This window comes from Calidris pugnax, unplaced genomic scaffold, assembly GCF_001431845.1.
Source record: "Calidris pugnax isolate Ruff unplaced genomic scaffold, ASM143184v1 scaffold219, whole genome shotgun sequence".
Taxonomy (NCBI): domain Eukaryota; kingdom Metazoa; phylum Chordata; class Aves; order Charadriiformes; family Scolopacidae; genus Calidris; species Calidris pugnax.
The window spans coordinates 4737676-4760919 of record NW_015094507.1 but is presented as its reverse complement, the minus strand read 5'-3'; the positions used below and the strand labels follow the sequence as shown (position 1 = coordinate 4760919).

The 23244-nt window shown below is 41.6% G+C and overlaps 1 protein-coding gene across 1 annotated transcript in view; it reads left to right on the top strand.

Annotated features, from left to right (window-relative positions):
- DCBLD1 (discoidin, CUB and LCCL domain containing 1) overlaps positions 1-23244 on the top strand; it is a 50022-nt gene that overhangs the window by 1506 nt on the left and 25272 nt on the right. The window contains exon 2 of the mRNA XM_014964782.1: positions 14907-15119. Within this exon, the coding sequence (XP_014820268.1) occupies positions 14907-15119 (213 nt within the window). The remainder of the gene's footprint in view (positions 1-14906; positions 15120-23244) is intronic.

The following is a 23244-nucleotide window of genomic DNA, read 5'->3' as shown; positions in this document are numbered from 1 at the left end:
AAAAGAACAACCAAACCCCTTGAGTCCCCTCTTTTCATCCGTGTTTTGGTTTTGTTTGTTTCCTCTTTCGCCAATGTTTGTCTCTCACGTGATGACATCAAGGAGAAAGTCGTTTGGAGAATCAGTTAGAAACAATTAAGTTTTCTGGGATTTCTGGGGGGTTTAGTGCATACAGTAAGTGTGTTAGCAGTAAGTATAAATCATATGCCTTGTCTGTATTCCCAAATCAATTGCTAAAGGAATCTAGGTTGTATTCATGTTTGAAATGTCTCTACCATCAAACCAACAGCATGGAAGCACAAAGGAATATTTTATTTGATTCTCTTTGGAACCAATTCAAATTTACATGATAGCCTGCCCGATGTCTAGAAAGCAGAAGAGATTTTGGCCCCTGTTTTTCCTTTCTCCTCAGAGGGCAGTTATTCTATTTGTTTGTTTATTGCTATTACCCTATAAATTAGGGGCTAAGTGTTCTAAAGTCACACCAGTGGAGAAAGGAGATAAGGGTAAGTGGATACAAACTTCCTGTTGCACAAGCTTCTTTGACTTGATTTAAAAGTTGTAATGGAGCACAAGAAGTGCCAGAGTGAATCAAGCTTGAGTTTCAGCTAATTCTGTATCTTGTCACCACTGGTGTCTTCCACCAGCTGGTTCAAAGAAAGATGTGCTGGTTTAAATATATTGATTTAAAAATACTCATTTTTGAAAAAGAGTAGTACATTTTTCTGGCTTCTCATGAGCTGGCTGCGCAACCTGCTTTTTTTCATGACCAGTTTGCCTTCATCTTCAGTTTTTCCTGAGGGATGCTACAGAGCAAGGATGAAGCTGCTGTTATAGCCTCTCTTCTCTTACTTAGTTTTTAAATTAAGGAAAAGCCTCTTTGTTCACTGTGGCTTGGTTACTTCATACTCATACTGAGTGTGACTGTCCAGAGCCCCAGCGTCAGCTCTTTTTCTGCTCTTGAAAATGTATTAACTGTGTGCGTTGTGCGAGGACATTATGAAACATGGAATTTTGTTGTTCACAGAATGATGATAGGAAAGGCTTAGTAGGTCTCACCTGGGAACAAATATCACATCTATGGCACTGCATGAGTAATAAATAGCTTTGGGATTTATAATAAAAGGTGGTTCTTTTCCCTCTTTATTCTGCTGTATACTGATCTTAACTTTTCTTGTTGTTTTCTGTTGCCAGCTCTTTGCTGACAACTACAAAACGTACCTTGTTCCCTGCCTGCCAGCTTCACGCAGCCATGCCTGACCTGGTATCTCTTCTCAAAATCTCCTCCCAACAGTTTAAACCCAAGGCAGAAGGGAGGCAAACCTGAACACATTATCTTTGCCTTTCACCATTCTCTAGTTTTCCTTCTGGTCTCATTGAGCAAGACCTTGAACCATGTAGTTGTGGGCAGCAGATACCTAAATCAAAGTTGAATCTGCGTCTGAGAAGAGAGTTTTGAGTCATCCTCTGTTACGTTTCTGGTCAGTAGGACCTAAAACTGACCTGAGGGTTGGTAGTTTGTAGGAAAGCATAGGAAGAAGAAGGATTTTACTCTATTAAGAACAAGATTTAAGTAATCACTGTAACTCATTTATTTTCACTTCAAATACAGCACAGCAGGGAAACTAGTTCACAAGGGATTTGCAGATCAGCATCCAAACGTGAACTTTGCTTGCAGTATTTCTGGGTCTTTTGACAGTTGCACCCAGTGCTCAGTTGGAAGAACTGATGGACGGTAGACTTTTTAACATTTTGAGGCAAGGCTGCTATTTAATGTGACAACAGCATATGCAGTAATTATGAGAGATTATGCCTGTTCTCGGGGGGGGCTTGTACAAAACCCGTACCAAAGAATATTGGTGCGATCTTGCTAATCCACTTTGCATGCCCATTTCCAGCAGTTTGAAATGCAGAGAGAGATGAATCTTTATTGTACCCACCCTCCTCCAGTTTCTGAGTACAAGTGATTGGTAAATTTTCAGTTTGTTTGCATTTTGTCCTTATGTCTGTTTCCTTCCTTGGCTCCCTCTATCTTGCCTTGTGAATGCTGACTGGAATTGCTAAAGAGGGAGGCAACAGTTTTCCGGTTGCAGTTCATAAGCGATGCGTGTACCCACCACATGAAAACTGCAATGTTTTCAGTCGCACAGACTCTGCTATAAATAGCTCCAAGTCCTTTATGTGTACTTCTCTTTAGGTTATCAGGGGACATATTTCAAACAAAATCAGAGACAGGGAGGCCACCGGGAGCCTCACTGGCAAAGGAGGGAGCAAAAAAAAAAGCCTTGGGAAAGTTACCTGCACATGCACATAACATGCATGGTTGTTGAATCATAATTCATGCAAATCACTTGTTGATTTGCATATGCAAAACTCCAATCATTTATATTTATTAAAACCATGTCACCTTTAGTCAGCTTGAGCTACATGTGTGGCGCAGTAAAAATTAGTTTGAAAACCATGGACTTTGAGGATGTTTAGACTACTGTATAGAGATGCCTCAGGTACTTCCTCAGAGCCATTTTAGGTACCAGGACTAGTACAGTTTTGAAAGCCCATCTGAGCGGACACACCATGCCAAGAAGTGGGGTCCTGAGCGGTGGCAGGCACAGAAGTCCTCAGCATAGACACTGCTGTAGTTTGGGGCTGGCTGTATTGTATCAGATGCTCTCCTGTGGCATGTACCCATCAACACATGGGTTTGCACCATCTGCTAAGAATAAAACAAGCCAGACAAAATCAAAATAAAATTCTTCTGACTGGATTCAGTGGAATGGCATTGGAGCCCAACTATCTGCAATAAAAAATGTTAATAGTAACGCATAAGAATGAGCACACAACTTTCCCAAAAGGTTTAATTAACTTTACAACTGGGAGTAGAAAATTTCAAACTGGGACAATCTACTAGTGATGTTTAAATAAAAAAGGATAGTAGTTTGACTAGTTTTAAGAGTATTGAGATATCTTAATTTTTGCTTTCAGAATAAATTATGAACCATCTAATTAAACTGATTTTTGTCTGTGAAAATTGTGTGAGTGCTGAAGACACATTTTTGAGGTTGGCTGGACGCTTGCACATAGAGAGGCTGCCAGTAGTTATGGTTAGGATTGTTGATCCTGTATAATTAGGCCTGGGAGCTGAGAGTATTATGAGGAGGAAACACTTTGGTCTTTCATTCCCTGTCTCTTCTTTTGACAGAGCCAGGACTTGCCTCTTGGGAGTTTCCTTCCAAGAGGTGAATGCTTAGTTTGGTGATGGTGGGACTTTCTCATCCTCCCTGAGCAGATTTCTAGGCCCAGTGCATCCTTACTCACTCTTTCTGTTTCCCTGGTGGGACGGGGCTGCTGTCTGGTGGCAGCAGGTGCCCATGAGGCAGCTCCTCCACGCTGCTCCTCTGCATCGGCAAAGGGAAGGACCAGTGCGCCCAGGCCATGCTCTCTTTTGGACCTGTTAGAGCAGGTCCAGAGGAGGACCACAAAGGTAATCAGAGGGCTGGAGCACTCTGTTATGAGGACATGCTGGGAAGGTTGGGCTGGTTCAGCCTGGAGAAGAGAAGGCTCCAAGGAGACCTTATAGTGGCCTTCCAGTACTTAAAGGGGGCCTAAAGGAGAGATGGGGACAGACTTTTTACCGGGGACTGTTGCGATAGGACAAGGGGTAATGTTTTTAAACTAAAAGAGGGTAAATTTAGGCTAAAGAAGACATTTTTTACAGTGCACATAGTGAGACACTGGAACAGGGTGCCCAGAGAGGTGGTAAATGACCCATCCCTGGAAACATTCAAGGTCAGGTTGGATAGGGCTCTGAGCAAGTTGATCTAGTTGAAGTTGTCCCTGCTCATCGCAGAGGGGTTGAACTAGATGACCTTTAGAGGTCCCTTCCAACCCTAACTATTCTAGATCTCCAAAGAGCCTCAGTAGAGGTGTTTTCAAGCTCCATGAAAAGGGACAGGAGAATAAATGGGGAAAGCAGAGCAAGGCAAGGCTGGAAACTCAGACCCAAGGCCTCCTACAACACCAGGATCTTCATTTTGATACTTAGTACCACACATTTAGGCTCAAGCTGCTACTGTAATTGCAGTAATGTTCATCAGGCATTTAGTAAAGCTCTAAAATGATGCTTTTTCCCCCAGCTGCTGCAGAAACCTTGTTTCCATCACAGTTTTATTCTGCGATGTTCAAGTTTTTGGCAGTTCTACCACAAATTGTTCAACAATATTGGATTTCAGTCTAACGCTTTGACATTAAAGTTGAAGTCATGTTGATGTCATCTTCCAGATGTTCGTATCTTCTGAATAAAAATTGTGTTTATTTGTTTTATTTCAAATTACAAAAACACATGGGGAATTCTGGATGCGATCCCTCATGCTATACAAAGGCCAGTGTGTTGTCCTGTCAGAAATCAAACAAAACTTTTCTTCATGGTGTAGTAGGAGAGACCTCAAAACAGTGGAAACATAGGTGGATTTCTTCACCCATCCAAACAGAATGGCTTTGTTATGTGCCTGAGCCTTGTTGTCGCAGCTGCGGGAACTGTGCAGAAGGGAGATGTGCAGCTTCTGCCTGAAACTACTTGTATTTGGCTCTGATGCCACACCAGTTCTGTGTTGGTGGGTTGCTTTGATTTAATAGTCAGCTGTGCTTCATTTGTCAGACAAAAAAGATCCATTTTGTCCTCCAGGTATGAAAAAATATATTTTAACCTGTAAAATAAATCCAAGGATCCCGTGGGTCGCTCTTCACGGGGAGGGTTTGGCAGCAAGGTCCATGGGTAACGCTGGAGCTGTTGCACTCGCTGTTGTCTTAGCTTGCTCCCAAAGCCAGAGGTTTGTTTTATCCCGTGTTTCTTGTGTCAGCATGGTACAGGGGAATTGAAGCTGAAATGCCTGGGAGCTGCGGAGCTGAAGGCTTCAAAACAGAATGTCAGCAGATAAGCTGTAATGAGTACTTGGGTGGTTGTAAGCGTTAACGGTTTCAAACCCAAGAAGGAGTCAGCACTGGCTGATCTATTAGTATTTTGTCACAGACAGAAGAGGCGTAGTTAAGCTTGTGGTCCTTAAAATGGGTACCTGAGAACATACTGACTTTTAACAAGTGCTAATGCCTGTGTTTTGCAAATGAGTTCCCTAGGTTTTTTTAGATGAAATTCAGTCCCCATGGTCTTCAGGTGGAAAGCAAAATAACATTGTATCAATATAAATTGAGCAGTTACACTGAGGTATTCACGCTTGAGATGAGTGGAGGCTGTTCACACCTTTCTGCTGTACCATGTTTCAAAACTTGAGAACGTGATTGTTTGAAACTGACCAGATTTTTCTGATTAACAGCAAACAAAATGAAACAATGGAGTTTTGGTATAAGTGGTGTGCAGAGGGTAGCGTTCTCTTCTGCACTGTTTTTCACATCCATTTGTGAATACCTTTTATACAGTCACAGAAGACACAGAAATAATGCTGTAGATCATATACAGTACCGCAACAGTATAGTACTATTTAATGGTGTGCCTGTTTTCCTTTCTTTCCTTTTTTTCTTTAATTTACATATCTTTCACAGCAACTATATGTAACAACAATGAACCAGAGAGATCACAAAACTTCCTGGTTTGCAGAGCCTCTGAGTGGACCATTGTGGTTAATACCTTGATGATGAGCACCAGGCAGGCTGGTTGCAGGAGAGTTCTGAAAAAAGGCATTTCTTTTCTTGCAGTGATCCAGGTCAGAAGCCTAATGTAGCTCTTTGTATTTTCATCTTAGTTCACTTAGTTTTTGCTTCCATTTCTACTGGAATTGTAAGGAACCATGTTGTTAGATTGCAATAACTATGGAGGAAATAGCTAGTTTCCTAGAAGTTTGGTTGACTGAGTCAAAAGGCAAAACAGAAATTTGTGTCGTGCTAGTAAATGGCAAAATAGTTTGTCCCCATCACAAACCAATTTTCTCTTGAGATATATGTTCATTTATACCTTGGGGATAATGGGAGGTTTGCATAATTTGCTTTGAGAAAAGTGACGTGCTTTCTGTTGTCCTTTCTTACCAAAAAAATCACATACTGCACTAGGCATACATGCAAAAAAGGTAAATTGATTTTTCAAGGAAGTCGGGACAGGTTTGATTTCAAGAAAAAAGACCACCCTTAATCATTGATAAGTGTCAATCTTGTCTGAATTGTATTGCACTAAGAAGGGAATTACATATTAAAAAAAAAAAACAACAACAACAAAATAAAACAGGGGTGGGGTGGTTTCATTTTATCATGTTCAGCAATTTCTTTTTACCCAAATTAAAGTTGTTTTGGAATCTTGCTGTCCCACCTGGTACTGTAACTGGAACAGTTCTGCTTCAGCCTCTCCTTACCCTGGTGTCTCTGAATTTCCTGTCCCTGTGGGTTTGTCAGCCCTTAGCACTGCTGTGAATATTCCTATTCCTGTGCAACCCAATATTCAAGTTTGGCCCTGAGCTTGCAGCATATGTTTCCCACACAGTCCAAATTCGGTGCTATATACTGTAAGTTAATCTCCAGTAAAGCACAGCGAAGAGAAAAACCTGGGAAAAAAGCAGATGGAGAAAGTAGAGCAAACAATTTGCATATATATGATATGTCTCTCGGTTAAGATTAGCATTTCCTACGTTGCCTGAAAAGCCCTTAATAGAAATCCAACTGCATGTTTGCCCCGAATCAGCAGAATCGGAGGATATGCCCCAAATGGCACAAAGTGCCCCCAGCCCAGGGAAAGAAAGCCCAGCACAGAATGGGAGGGGACTCCATCTCCCACTGTGGCCCCACATCTCTGCCATGTTGCTGGGATGCTGTGGGCAGAGGGTCAGGGAAGAAACCTCTGTCTGTGGAACATTTGTTCCTTCTAGCCTTTACAGCACAGGAGCTTCACCAGGGTCCTGAGTTACTCCGTGTGGGTGGCTGGTGGAGAAGCACAACCATCTTCCCTTTTATTTACAGTCCTTCAAGGTTCTTTCTGAGTGTGCAGTTACAAGTGCTTGGGCAGTGAACTTCTCAGCACCTCTGCACTTGAGGTGCTACCTCAAGATACATGGATGTGTATCTTAAAGTAGGCAGGTATTTGTTAGACATCAAAAACTCAACTTCCCTTTTGCAAAAAGGGGACCCTGCGCTTCAAGTTACTCTGAAATTTCCTTCAATGTGTAGCTCCGTTCTTGCTTCTGTTTCCAAAAACACACAGGCTAGTAAAATGTTGAGGTGGTCAATCACAGCAATATGCCACATCCATAAAAGAAAAGCATTGACAAATATTGAATGCAGCTATGCAGGGAATAAATAAATAAATTAAAAATTACAAATCTCTTTTGTTGCAGCAGTTAAAAAGGCATAGAAGTTTTCTCACACCCACAAGCTCGAGAGTGCTGTATTTAGAGTGCTGAAAAGCAAATTCCAGTGCCGAAACTCGCTTCTCTGGAGGACTACATTTGGGTATACCGCCTAAGTCCTGGAAGCAGTGACTAAAACATACTTATTTTTGACGTGTACTCTGGTACTCTCTGCCTTTCACAGATTGTGATGCAACCAGATAGTGATCCTGAAAAGCAAATGCAAACCTAGTTTGCTACTATTTAAGTATTTAATAGAAGGAAAGCAAGAAAACTATATGATGCTATTTACATTTTTGTGTAAACCTTGTCCCTTACGTGTTGCAGGATCTTGTTCTTTACAGAATGCAGCAATTTCTTAATCCTGTGTCCTCAGAAATAATTCACAGGAAAGGGACTATTAGGCTGTAGCTGTTTTTCTCTCCTTTTGGCACTGTGATTTCTATGGCAATCCGAATTACCTTGTCAGTGAGGTCTTGTGTAAATGTAGCCAGGTAGTGTTAGGCTTCATCCTGACACAAGTACTTAAGATGTATATGCAAATGAGATGGTGCTCTCAGAAAGTTATTTGATTAAGCAGCGAAATTAATCAGATCTTTATGGATACGGTGAAACTGAAGGAGTTTCAGTGTGTGAGTTTCTGGTTCACATCTGTGTTAGTTAAAGTAAGACTTGCTCTACTCCTTGTGAAGGTTGCAAACCTGAATGATGAGTATGAATTTCCCTCTTTAGGGGAAAATGGATTCCTTGGTTGATGGACGAAGTTGCTCAAAAGGAGATTTTTCCTTTCTTTTGGCATTTTAGCAGCCAAATAAACAGAATCTCAGGTCTCGCTAGGTTTTGTCTTTTTTATCCCATTAACATTTCATCTTTGCAGAAGTTTGCAAAGGCTGCCCAGGTTGTTTGTGGCAATCCAGTCAAGTCACTTCTATGTAGGTCTGTACAGCTGCAAAGATCTCCCTGGCTATTGGCATATGGCTGTGCCTGCAATTACTAAAAAACACTTTAACTTTGAAAAACAGGAGTATGGTTGTAAGCTACTTTGCTAGATTAGGCACTTAAAATGGTTGTCAGGGGTGTTTTCTATACTTGATGGTGATCCAGCTGGTTGCCAAAATAAATTCTTGGATGTTTGAGGCAGGGCATCTCCTGAGGCTGGCAGCAGGGGACACCCTGAGGAAAGGCATCCCCCAGCCACAGCCTGAATGGCTGAGGGGTGATCACAACTGGGCACGTGGTGGGAACTTGTGATTTATGGAACCACTGCGAAACCAGTTGGAGATCATTTGCTGCTTTCTCATTCCTACTTTAAGAGGGACATTACAGTAAATAATGTCTTTGAAGAGGAGGGAAAAACATGCTGTGGTTTGTTTGACCTCCTCCTCCTTTTGCATCCCTTTGAAGTTGGTAAGTAAATAATTTGGGCAATGAAATCAGCGCTCCACAATGTTCCTTTGTTTCTTCTGCTGCTCTACCTTCCCTTCCTGCTCACAGCCCTCCTCCCAGACACTGCTTGGTTAGCTTTGGTTCCGAGGCAACCAAAATGCCTGTCCTGGGGAACTGCTGCAGCACAGGGGTTAAAATGTTTCCTGGGAACCTAATGGAGTCAAGGAAATTAAAATGCAAATCAAAGAAATAGTTTATACACTATTTTTTTTTTTTTTTGGCAGTAGGGCATACCGCAAAGCGGGGGACCTCTTCCCTTAAAAAGATGTTAATACTAATTTAAAGACCATGGAAGATTGCACTCACTGTTTTTTTCAGATTATTACAGATCTGCCTTAATTTTCAGTGGTTTCTTTCATTATTTGAAAATAGTTTTTCTGGTCTCCACAAAATATTGTGAAGAATGTAAAGCTGGACTTCTGAAAATACTGCCGTTGATTTATATACCTCTTTACACGCAGGGTTCAGCGAGCTGCTCAGCTCATGTAAATGGCATCCACCCTGAATTCAGTGGTTTGTGAATTCCCCAAATACGTGGTCATTGCCAGGAAAAGCAAAGGGATCTGACATCTTCATCGTTCTCTGTAGAGCTGACCGATTAGGTCCGGATTGCATGGTGCACTCTCTCTCCCATTATAATGGCACAGCGAAGAGCTGATGCTCTTGACCCAGGTTTGTCAGCAGAGAGGTGAGAGATGAATTCCCTAACTCTAGGTGAGAGATGAATTCCCTAATTCTAGATTTTACTCCATCACCTTAGAAAGCAGTGAAGGTGCAAACCCGTTCATTTTTGCAGTGTGCACCATTCTGTTAGCGATGAAGGTCAGAGTAGCTGTATGAAAACCTAAAGTGTTGTCAGACCACCCCAGTGGATTTGGATGGCACCTGGCAAAAAAACTCGGGTTTTACCCAATTTTTTCTCCTATCCCACATGAGCAGGGAAGGCACAGGTTTGCCTGGAAAGAGTTGATGTCTTTTTTAGATACTCATCTGTTTTTATCCGTAACTTGAATCTTTCAAACATTGGCACAGAACTCCTTGACTCGGGTATTATTGTATCTTTTAATAAACTGGAGTTACTACTTCAGGGAAAGCAATGTGGAAGACGAGACAAACCTCATTTCTCCTCATGGGGCTTCTCATCGGAGCTCACAAAGCTGTAGTCTTGACTCAGTGACATTTTCCTCACCTTGGCTGTGTCCATTTGCAGCTGTGACTTTTCAGAAAACACTGATTTTTGGCTGAATCCAAAATTTAGGTATACAAACTCAGTTTTCTGCTCTCTCTTCTCAAGGGAAGGAGGAGCAGGAAGGAAAAAGGACAGGCCAGCAGCGCCCTGCTGGCTCTGTGCTCCAACCTTCTGGTGGGATAGGGGGAGCACACCTTGTTCCTAGCACCACCATGAAGGTGGCATACAAAAGGACGTCAGACTGGGAGAGATTAGTCAAAGAGGGAAATAAGATTACTTTGGGGGTCTTTGTCCTGGTGGGAAGGGATCGGCAGCCAAAGGGCAGCAGGTGGTGGGAGTCTGTAGCCAGAGAGGCTGAGGGAGGTGGAAGGTGGTGGAAAGTGCCTGGTGGGGGTCCTGCAGCGAGGTGGAAGAGGGCAGGGAGCCGCTGGCTGTGTGAGCACGCCTAGGTGTAACACATATTTAGCACTGGAGTGAGTCCAAGTCCGTTATTAATTGCCTACTGAGGGTGAATCAGAAGGATGCAAAAGGCAGCTGTTTGCTGCCAGGATACTGTAGCAATGCTTTTGAAAGCGCGCTTTGATGGCGTGCTGTCTAACTGTTTTGCAGTTGGCGGGATGAACAAGTTTAGTGAAAGGTGCAGCACGTGGAAACTTTTTATAGCCCTTATTTGAAAAACTATAGCCCTTATTTGAAAAACTGTAGCCTCTTCCCTAACTGAGAGAGCGATGGGTTGAGTGCTTGGATGAAGGTGCTGTGCACATCCAGTCGTGTGTGTGAGCAAGGGGTGGAAAAGCCCAGGGGGTGTGGGATTTAAGGGGCCAGGGCTTGGCTTCTGCACTGGGCTTGGGAGGAGAGATTCCACCCAGGCAGGTGATTTTGAGTGGCAGGAGGGGTACCTCAAGGAACCAGCATCGTTTTCACAGATCTCTAACTGCTGTTTCTGGCACCACCACCATTTTGCTAAAGCCACAGTATTTGCCAGGGGCTGTGTCCAAGGCAGCTCACAGTGTGGGGTCAGAGCTTGTTGGTGGGCATCGATTTCATCAGCTATGTCCTTCCTGGGCAGGTTAAATCCTGGACAGGCCCCTCCTGCCCATTAATAGCTGTGGTCAGAGCCAGCTCAGGTGCAGCTGCCTGGAGATACTCCTTCACCTTGTCCCATGCACATCCATCATGCATGTGTCTGAGGATGGGAATTGGTTCTACCTGCCAGCCACCTCAAACCTCCTCTCTGCAGGGATACACACTGGTGTCTTCTGGCAAGGTCCCAGGTTTGGTTTTACATATACATTGCTCTCAGCGAGCACCATGTGAGGGAGGGCAAGGTGCAAGCGGTGTGCCTGCTGCTGTGGCAGAAGGCGCTGGCCGTGGTTCCCATGTCTTGGGGAGTTATTTCCATCATCTGCCATAGGAGACTATTTTTATCTGTGGTAAACAGCCTTAATTCCAGTGCTGTGTGATCCTTGGTACAACCTGCGTGTAGGCCAACAGGTGGGCGCCCACAATCCAGAGACCACGGTCTTGATCTTGGTTCAAATGCCCTTGGGAACTTGGTTTACAAAGCATGTTTGATGTGCTTTTAGTAACTCCTGGTGCTGAAGAGAAATTTTATTAAATGTAAGCATGTTTAGACTTTCTGGCTGCTGAATATCTTGTGCTCAAATATTTTGCTTTTCTCCCGTCCAGTGAAAAGTGATGAAACCTGGATGTGAGAGGCAAGGCTGCCAGCTTCTTGCCAAATGGGGTGATAGAAAGCAGTTCTCCGAAGTATTGCTAAGTGAAAGTTTAGTGTTAGCAAGAAATCCTGTGTCGAACTGACCAGTTTTATATACGTGTTTCCAGCTAGAAGAGCTGTGCCTATAGACGAGTGTACAACATCAGGTACTTAAACCACAGTTTTCATAAAGACAAGTAATTCTGTTTTACACTCAATGTATTTGGGGTTTGACCAATACATTTCCACTGAAAATTGAAATTTCATGTGGAAAATAATTTTAAGAACAAAACTAGTGGCAGTATTGTTCACATTGTTCACATTTTTCATTTGAAAATGTGATCAGTGATACATTTTGAATTCCTTAGAATTTGCTTCCATTTCAGAGCCCTTGGTATATAGTACGGTTATAAGTATTTTTACTGCCTTTCGTCATTAAATGAATGAATTATCAGATCCTGAGCTTTATTCTACCTTCTCCTATACCTTCAGACCCCTTCCCTAGGGTTCATTTTCCAGCAAATTTCAGTGTAAGATTTTTCTTTGCTCTGGTAATCTTGCTGAGAAACTCAAAATTTAGAGCTGCAGTCAGGCTTCTCTGTAAGAAGCAATAGTTACTAGGACTTGGTCTGACTTTTTGGACATCGCTTCGGTTCTTGTTGCGAACAAGCTTTTGTCATGACCTTTTCTTTTGAGGCAGGCAGGCAGGGAGAACAGGGGCAGCAAGGGACGGACGATACAGGTACAGGACGACGCTGCGCTTGCCTCTCAATCAGCTGGAGTGCTTGAATGTCTATGCTCCACCAGTGAAAAGTTGGAAAATAGTATTTATACTTTCTTAGCTCAAAAGATGTTCTAGTGGTAATATGTTTCAACACTGACTCAAAGGCAGATTTTAAAAAAAGGAGTTTCCCTGGGAACAAGACCTTGTATAACCTCGACAGAGGAGGATGGCAGGCTGAGGGCTCTGGAGCACAGTTTTGCTTCTACGCTTTCTGCAGAAATATAGTGCTTTGTGACCTGGACCATTGTCAGGGTCTTACCATGATAGCGATCTCTTTTCAGCTTTTTGAGGAGAGTTTTGGGGTTGTACCGAGGTGACGCAGGCCAGAATAGAGCTCAGCGGGATGAAGACTTGTGAATACAAGACTCTTAATTTTAAAGAGTTCATCTCCATGACATTTTGTTGTGGTTGTGTAACTTTTCCCTTAGTTTTCCCTTTTCTTTCCCAATAAGGGTAAGTTGCAAACCAAGTTCCAGATTGTAGTTACTTTATTTTCATTAGCCCAGCTAAAGTAAATGCTTACAGTTAGAAACATGCAGCTTAAATTAAAGACCATGGGCAGTTCTTTTTTATTACATAGCAGTCAGCTCACAGGCAGCAAGGTTGTCCTGTGTCCTGCTGGAAGTGGTCTGGTTTTATACCGCCTGCGCCTCCCTGGACCACTCTCTGGGTTCAGAAAATGGATAGCTCCTTGTATTTTTATTCCTGCTGCAGAAAGTTTCAATTAAAAAGATGATTTGCTCAAGAGTCCAGTTTGCCTTTCTTCTTGAATATATTCCTGTGCATTCTAAAATCAATAGAGCTTGGATAACAAACTTGAACAACAGGTTGTTTTTAAGGTGTGTGAACAGGGAGATCTGAAGAAACATATTTAATATGGTTTATGGTGATATGATTTTGCATCTATGTCTCCTATTCACCTCTATTCCAAGCATGAACCTGCAACAAAATTAAATAGCAGGCAACAAAGCTAGTAATAATGATAAAGCTTCAAAATAGATGTTGTTGCTTGCGAAAAAGCAGTTGAGTGAGTTGGATGAAATGGCAGTGTAATTATACAGTAGCAAGTCAAAATTTGATAGCTTGGAGCTTATCATTGCACAGCATGCCACTCTACCCCCAACCCGTGGTATGGCACGTTTCTTTATCAACACTCCATTTCTAGTCGTTCACCTTTAAATAATCTTATCAAATCTTAAGTTTGTTCCTCCTAGTGAGTGTGGAAGGAAATTCAAAAAGTAATTAAAATCAGCAGACCAAAAACAGTTTAACAAAAATATCCCCGAAAGTAAAATTCTGGGTAGTTAGATTGAATGTTGTGAATTCCCAGCTCTGTAGAATTCTTTATTTTACCAACACTTCTAGGACTAGTTTCAAATTTGTGATGATAAAGGGTAACAGTGTACAAAACTCCTATGTAAAGAGTGCCAGTGCCCTAACTGACCCAGAACTGAGGACTGCCTGGTGTGTGCACGTACATATGGCACTAGTTCCACTGTTGCAATAGTTTCATTATGTGGAAGATGCAGCATAATGAAATGGCTTAAGCTTTATAATATATACATTTTAATTTACTAGTACACTTTTAAATAGCTCACTAAAAATTGCTTCCTTTGGTAGTCAGAGTCTCTTATCTGATACCTGCTTCCTTCACCTCCATGGACGCTTCCTGTTTTCCATCTCAGTCCCCACATCCCCCCATGTATTTCCATGTGCATTTTCCTGTTGTCATGCATTCTGCTGCAGCTGCTCCTCGGATGCCTCCACCAAGGAAAGGCTCCTAAGCCAAGCCTGCCCCTACGCAGCTCCACAATGAACACTTTGCAGGCTCCTACCCTCACCCCTTGAGGAAGGAGGCAGCAGCATTTACATCTCTGGGCATGCTAACCTGACTTACCTCGGCCCCTGTGCTTTTTGTGTTGTGCAAGTGGAGCAAGAAAACAAACAGGAAAGTGATATGAGTCAGGTCCGTGATAGTACATAGTTAAATCACATCTGTGCTTTCATGTATGATTCAGTTACCCTCTCCCTGATGGCTCTTTCTAGGGAAATTAAATGTGGAATGATAATTGGGAAAAAACTATTTAAGGAAGGATCCTACCTATTACATGTGGAGTTGCATCTGTAACGTTTCAGTAGAGTTTGGCTGTAAAACAGAAAACCAGAGAGACTCTGTTTGTACAGGACTGTCAAATACATCTGAATTCATGAGTATTTCCAGCCCTCCTTTCTACTGCTTTATAAGAGAAACACAACTGCATTTATTTTAATAACCTCTTTTCAAACAACAGCATAACTGAGGTAGAGTATTACAAAATACTTTTTTAAAACGTGAAAGTGCACGTGAGATGTAGTTACGTGGTCAGCATTTTCTTACAGATTTTTTTTACTGGAGAGTGTTTCTCTTCATTGTTTCTTCTCCTACTGCAGGAGATGGATGTGGGCACACAGTGATGTACCAAGACAGCGGGACCCTGGCATCCAAGAACTATCCTGGGACATACCCAAATTACACTCTTTGTGAAAAGAAAATCCAAGTGCCTCCAGGAAAACGCCTGATCTTAAAAATTGGAGACCTGGATATCGAATCACAGAAATGCGAATCCAGCTACCTTACCATCCAGAGTTCTTCGACATCGCATGGTATGTAAAAGATAAGGAAATGGTCGATGCATGAATTGGTAAAATTGTATAAAACTCAGCTCGGCAAAATGCAAGAAATGTCAGCCTTTGTCCTTTCCTCCTCCTTTTCATTTTTAGTGAGGGAATTTTTCACTCTGAGAGTGGTGAGGCACTGGGACATGTTGCCCAGAGAAGTTGTGGATTCCCCATCCCTGGAAGTGTTCAAGGCTGGATGGGGCTTTGAGCAACCTGGTCTGGGACGAGATGATCTTTAAGGTCCCTTCCAAACTAAGCCATTTGATGATTCTATATTCAAGTGTGTTGCCATGTTTTGTTCTTCCAAGATTGGGGGTGGGTGGGTGATGCTGGGGCCAGGAGGGCTCTGGCACATCCACCCTGGGGTTCTACCCACCCTCAGCCCTGCAGAGCTGTGCTGTCACAGCTTCAGTACAGCAAGTACTGTATCAGCCCTGTACCCTTCTGGGCTAGGGAAAGAGCTGGCTCACTAACCAGACAGAAACAAGATTAGAAATTGGACTCCACGATCCTGCATGTCTCTATTTCTTAGGCAGTTCAGGCCTGGGAGAGGAGATAACCTTCATTATTGGTAGTTATTAGTCACTGATAACCTTTGCTAATACACAGGTTTTAATGCTTGCAGACATTAAATGCATGCAGCCAGTCTGCACTCCTGCAAGAGATTTGCACAGGAAGGTAAGTGAGTAAATACGCTATAGCTGTGCACTTAGAACAACCATAATGACAACAGGATCCTCCCCAGGGAGAACCTGAGGTCTTCCTCAAATCAGTTTTCCCAACCAATTGTTGCTGGAACTTTTGATCTGTTTTTTCTAGAAGAGTCAAACTGATTTTCAAGTCAGTGTGCCCTTTTTCAGAAGACTGATTTAAATTCAGGTCTGCAAGGAGTTCCACAATGCAGGAATAAACTCGTGAATCCACAGTTCATAGAATTTTGCTTGCTGGGAGTGGGCTGTAGCCCTTAGTCATCTGAGTCTGGATGTGCTGTACTGGACTTTACAGGCAGAATGGATTTAGTGGAAAATGATGCTGAAGCTACACAGAGCCTTTGCAGGTTTTCCAGGTCACCCAGCTCGTTGCTCGGCTCAGTGAAGTCTGTGGTTCTCCTAAGATGAGGACTCATAAGGTATCTCAGTAGTGAGGAGGGATGATTGCCTTTCATTCATGAGCATGATAGGCCCATCACTCATCTGGTAAGGGAAGATCAAGAGAGGTATTAAAGCCGTGCTGGCAAATGAAGGTAAAGGTAATTATTGTTCTCATGAGGGAGGTAGTACATTTTGAAACAGCCTTCGCCAAGAGTGGGCAGTGACATGTTGATATCTAAGCCTTGTGTAGAGCCTGATTTGAAGCATAAGGAATGTTTCTGTTCATGTGTCCTGGGGTTTTTTTATGGTGTTTACCTTATTTCAGAGCTGCAAGCAATGAGTTGTGTTCACCTGAAGCAGTCTGTCTGTACCTGGCACTAAGAGATAGGTGTTTAGTATTGCATTATCATATCTTTGAATAATTTTTATTGATGCTGTCTTGACATTTCTAATCAAAGGCTTTTCTGGTAAACAGGGATAAATCAATATATTATTTTCTGAAGTGAAAAATGAAGCTTGGATGTGTGAAATTCTGGCTACTTACACATTAGCCTGAAGACATCTTCACATAGTTCAGCCCTGCACTTATCCAGCCGGTAAACACAGAATTCCTGTGTGTTGTGCAATCAAATCCATATAATGAATTTCTTTAAAGTATTCCCACACCCATTTTCAGACCTGATTGGTAATGGCTGATGCATGTGGATTATAATTTGCATTCTCAGTAACGAACTGCACAATTAGCAGATTTTGCTCTTATCTGATTAAACAAGTTTTATAGTTTAGGCATACATACCATCTGTAATGGTTTTTGTGGTCTGCAGCTGGCTGTAGACTTTCCCCCTAGCATACCTACAGAGTCTCTGCTCTACACTCAGGTAAATCCTTGCAGAATAGCAGCGTGGAAATAGTGCTATAACCATAAATCCATGATATTGCTTGTGTTTTAAAAGGCACAGGAAGTCATACATGACACCAGAGCCAAGTCTCTTGACTTAGCCAAGTCAAGCTAAGTCACTTGTTTCAATAGTTTTGCTATAGCTCTGTGCTATATATATTTACCTAAGCAAAAGAAGCTCTGAGTGAGCGCTGGTAAGTCCATTCAGTCTGTTAAGTGTCCTTTTAGGTAGCTGTTTCTGAGCCCAGATCTCTTCCCAATCCTCCCCTCTTCATGAACACCTACAGGCAGGTCAACATCTTCCCTTGGCCAAGACCTTTGCCATCAAAATTCTTTCAGAGGATGATGGAGAGCAGAAAAGATTTTGCAGGCATTGAAAACACCTGAGCAATTAATTCAAAACTAATCTTCACATGTTTTCTGTATTTGACCTGGGTTTAAGAAGGAAAACCTAAAAAAAACAAGTATGAAAGCTGGCAGTGTGAATATTACTCATGTTTCAAATTAGTCGAGCAGCCTTTGCTCTTTATTTAAGAGGTTTGCAATTATAAGACAATAAATCCAAAGGGAAATATGTTTTAAATACCATGCTGATCTCTTCAACTCTACAGAAAACAACAGAATGAATGTTGGTATGAGTACAAACGTCTATTGAGGAGTGTATCTGAAGCTTAGAAAATTGGTCAGAGGCAAAACACAAGATTATGTGCGTAAATATAAAATTAATATAAACAAGTCTTAAGATGACAAAGTACTGTTTTCCTTTCTGAATTCTCCCACATGTTGTCTTTACATTTAACTGTGATTCATTCATTGTTATAACCTTCTCTGGGATTCATGCAATACAGCAGGGAATAACTCAATTCTTGTTTGGGGTATTTATGTTCCACGCAGCAAGGGGAAGCTGTTATATACCAGTGAATGGATTAATTGATTTATGTTGGCCATAACATCATTTTCTTCACTTTTGTAAGTGGGTGACTACAGATTAGACCACTTGCATGTAAAGTGTTGGGTTTTTTTTTTTTTAAATTCAGGGCATTCCTCAAATTTTGTAGACTGATAGAAGAGTACTGTGAATCTAATTCCATCCTAGAGAAGCATGTAGCGTTGTTGTGTATGCCCATCTGCTGAAGCCTCCCTGCTCAGCTGGGACAGAGATGTGACACTATAGTTCTTCTCACCTTTGATACTTCTAAGCTTTGAAGAACCTGTGAAGGCAGACACTGCAAGTAGATTTCTCCAATATTACAATCAAAAGATGGTCATTAAATAATCTTAATGAAGCTCTAAAACTGGAGACATAAAGGGGCTGAACAGTGTATCTCTGGGTTATTGCTCTGCAGAATATTTTCTTCAGTGTTCACTGGAGGAAAGAACCTGTAGCAAACCTTTTCTTTCAAACTGTTAGGTTTGTATCCAGACTTAGATGTGAAAATATAAATCATCAGTCGGCAAAGGTAGTCTAACAGCAGTTTTGTTGAAACTGAGTCACCTTTGTCTGACAAACCTTTAAGTATTAACACAGTTTTGCACGTGTTGTCTCCAGGAGAAATAAATAGATGATCGTGTCCTGTTTCAAAGGCATAGCTTTGCACTGGATGAAAATACAGGGGATTTTGGTCCCACAGAAAGAATCTAGAATAAAAATTAATATGAAGTGTGATCTCACGGTGTAGACAAAGTGCAACCTTTGCTGAAATGCTTTTCTTCTCGAGTTAATTGCATTATCTGAGCATATTAAAAATACTGAGCTCTGAATAAGAGCTTCTGATTTTTTAATTAGTTAAAGGGATATGTGAAAACAAGATTAACTATGTGGGCCCTGTAGTTCTCTAGAAGAAAACTTGCACTACTTATGGTGTAACATAAACGTTTTAAAAGCTCAGGAGGAGCTGCTTTTAGTCAGCTTCTTTTCATGTCTTTATCAGATTTCTGTACCTCTTTTGACCCTTTTCTTTTTTTTCCTTTTTTTCCCCTCTCTTTTCTGAACTAATGGCTTAGTATTTTTTCCCTTAATTTTGTGAGACGATCATCAGTCTTGACTGGAGAGATAAAGAGATAAGTGCCTACTTACTTCTCCATTCACTTGCAGTCAGTAGGAGGTTGATGTGTTCCTCTGGGGTGGATGTCAGATCTGCTGAGTGACTAGTAATAATTTGGAGAGTTAGTGCTGTTAACTTCTTCTTGCATAATTTGAAGCCAGTAACTACAGTGAAATAGATAAAGAAATTACTGAAAATGTTTTCTCCTCCCCGCACCCAGTCACTGAGGGTTGTTAGGCAAGTGGGGCATTTACTGATGTGTAAGTGTCTGTTGGGTGCTGAGTCAGTGTGTGGACCTGTGTGTGTGTGCACATGTGTGTGTGCGGGAGAACCGAGAGCCTTGGGATGCCTCCAACCTGTCATTATGACTCGAGGGGATTCATCGAACCAGTCATTCCTTGTTATGTATTATAATAAGTGTCTTGCTTGAATAAAGGGTGTGTCCAGGTTTCTTTTTTGCCCCTCAAAGGAAACTTGTTATTACAGTATTGTTTCTGGTATTTCAGGAAATCGAGGGAAATGCCCAGACAAGTTCTTGCTGAAGATCAAGTTGAGTAGTTTCTTAACAGTCAAAGTTCTTCTAGCAGTTGGGTTTCGCCTGAGCGGTTACAGTATCCTGAGGTTTCAGCTTTGGAAAGATTTATGCAACAAAGAATGTCTGTGTTTGTTTTATCAAATGAACTCTTTTCTTCCCCTTAGCTGCATAAAGTGTATTGTGTATATTTCTGTGGTTTTTGTTAAACAGCTACAGTTCTTTACTAACAATTTCTAACTGTTGCTGTGCTTCTGTCTTTGGGTTTGGATAAAACCACAGCCATGTTACAAGTGGGGGATCTCACCTGAGGTCAAGTAGGCAGACCTACAGCCTGTGCAGGTGGTCCATACCATCCCTTTTTAAATTATAATTACTTCTCCGGCTTGACTCTACTTGGATGCCTTTTTTTTTCCTTTATCACAATCTTCAGCAACCCTTTGGAAACACTAACTGAAAGTTTTATCTGTTTTTCCTAAACTGAGAAACACGTACCACTCAGCCTGAGGTCAGACTGCGTTGCACAGAGTTAAATGTTGAATAACCAGGCTGTCTCATCCTGACTACTCTGTCAACTCATATCTACTGAGTATTAAACACCACCTTCCCCGCGTCCTGCAAAGGACATAGAGCAGCACTTCTCATCTCTGGGCACATCTTTGCAGGGTGATGCTGGTTATCCCTGCACATGTGCATGGCAGGGTTGGAGCAAAGACCCTCTCTCCTCTCTCCTCTCTCCTCTCTCCTCTCAGCATTTGTGTGAATGTGGGATGCAGATGAATTTCAAGAATGCAGATGTTTTCATACAAAAGATCCTTGCTGGTTTTGTGAGCTGTTTGTGAGAGACTTGCACTCTGGCTGAGTTTTTAGCTCCGAGGTGAAGCAAGCATAATCCATGTTCATCCCATTCCCTGTCTTTCCCCAGCTACTGAAGGACTTCCAAATTGCTTAATTTGAGAAAAGGCTACTGAATATAAGGATCACAATTTAATTTTCTTTTTCCCCAAACAAATGCATGAGGAAATGATAATCCTGGAGAGGCAGATCCATGGGGTCGTTGCTACACGTTGCTCACCAGCTGTGGCTCACTCTGCAAGTCAAGACAGTAAACAGGGAGAAGATTCTCTGTTGAACAGAGGACATCATGAGTTGATATCTAAACCAAGTTTCTTAAAGACCTCTGCAAATGTCAAACTGCAGATTTCAATGAAGTTGAGGAGTTTGAAAGCAGAACAAACATAGCAAACCAGACACACAGTAGCTAAAAAGGGAAATAATTGCTTTTAAAGGGAAGGAAAAGCCTTACAGGAGAGGCAGAAAGTATTAAGAACTACAGAAACAACCGGCTTGGAGGCATTGCCAGCTGGTGTGAGAGAAGAGAGTCCTCCAGGCACAGCACTTCTTAAGGGAAGTAGAAAAAAGAGAGGAACATAATTCAACAAAGCAATCTCAGGAAATATGCCAGAGCCTGGTTGACAGTAGAAGTAAACTAGACCTCATAAAACCAGACAATGCTGTAAAGATCATCAGATTTGCAAAACAACACTATTATGAAAAAGACAAAAGCAGTAGACTATTGCTAACGTTTAAAAAATAAACAACACATAAAATAGTCTCTTCAGTCTCCAGAGGAGCCAGCCAAAGGATATCCACAAGACAATTTACCATGTATCTTGGTTGTTAATACAGGATGTAGGATGTTAATACTGCTTGGAGACAGTGATTCCAAAATAAAAGTATTTAATTTAAGCCACCTAAACCATACCAGATCCCTAGTTCTGGACAAAAGGCATTAAATGTTAGTTTAATTCTAGAGAATATTAAATTAGGTACATTTGAAATGCCTAGGCCCCTAATAGCTCTCCTGTAGAATTTTAAATTTATATATATTAAAGAATATAGAGTGAACAGATGGAACCACAGTTGGGTCAACTCATTCATGAGACATGGAAAGAAGAAAAGGCCCTGGAATTTAGATGTAGTAATACTGAAATATGGAGAACACCTACTCAGTTTCATGACATGTAACGCATCTGTTTATTAAATGAAACTCTTTTCTTTGTTCTTCGTAAACAAACTAAATAAACCTGCCTACTTAGCCCCGCAGAGCTCCAGCCCAGTCACTTTAACAGGAAAGAGGGAGAGAGATCAGCATTCGTGACTGGATTTTCAAGCTGAACATGCAAAACAACCCACCTTGCAACTAACATTAGAAGATGAAAAACTGATAACATGATCTGGCAGTTCTCAAAAGGGATCTTAAAAACTTTTGGCTTATTCCCAGGTTTAGGAGTTAAATATTTATCCAGAGTCAAGTCCAAATGCTACGGTAAAAGTTAACAGGGCCCTATACACAAGTTTCTCGTTTAGAGACACAAACCGAGGCTTTCTCCATCATCCTTCCTCTGCACTATGGTTGTACAGTATTCATATAGACAGCCTGGGGAAATCAGTAAATCCTGGGTGGAATGGTCAGAGAAGATGGGGAGCATGTGCGAATTTTAAAAGCAGACGATAAAGTACTATTTTTGTCATCTGAATTGCAAGTGGAAAATACTGACTAGTAAATATAGTTTTCAGGTGAAGTCTGGTGTCTACAGATGCTCATTGGTTTTAATCTTCTAATGTCTATAAAATCTCACAATATATGTATTCAAGGTAAGTCAATGGAGAGTAAATCTACTAGGCGTTACTCTGTATGTGGAAAGTGCAGTTAATTCAGGCACACCACAAGCTGAAATGCAGGGACCCTGGGAGACTGTCCTTTCTCTGGCTCTACAGCATTAAAGGAGATGGAGGATTGCTGAACAGAAGTGCATAGGAAAGAGTACGTGTTGTTAAAAACAAAGATGTTATTTTTCTAAAGAAAATTAGAATCCAGATGAAAGCATAAAATTCTGTCATCAGACCGAACTGAACCCAAAGACTTGTCTTGACCCTGAATCAGCTTTATTTTCTAAGCATTGCTTGTTGTCCCCCTGGGGAATTTCTTGGAATGTCAAGATGTCAATGTGAAATAAATTGATTAGGGGGAGAATGAGAATTGAGTTTAAAAAAGGCCACTCTGGAAAAACTTGGCAAAATGGATAGAGGTGCTGCTAAACCTAAGACAATATTATTGGGTAAATCAAATCATAAAGATGCGTACGCTGGTTGTTTTAAACTGAAAAGAGTGGAATAACACCTTTTCCTAAAACCAGATTGCACACACTTCTAGTTCTTTCAGGAAGCACAGAACCTCTAAACCAAACCAATATCGGATCAGTCTCTTTAAGAACAGCAACAGAGGGGTAAGATAATGCTTATATTTTTTATTAAACTCTCCCTCTCAGCAGTCATTCCTGTATTTGATAACACAGAGATAAACTCTGCCAGATCTCAGGAAAGTCTGAAGACCTTGTAATGGACTGCCAATATGGTATTACCTGAATTATTGGGAAGAAATGTGTAGAAATATTTTGCAAGGCTTCCTCGGTTTGTGACAAAAGAACAAGTGAATGTTTGGTACTATTAATAAATGCTTCATTTCCGCCCCCCCCCCCCC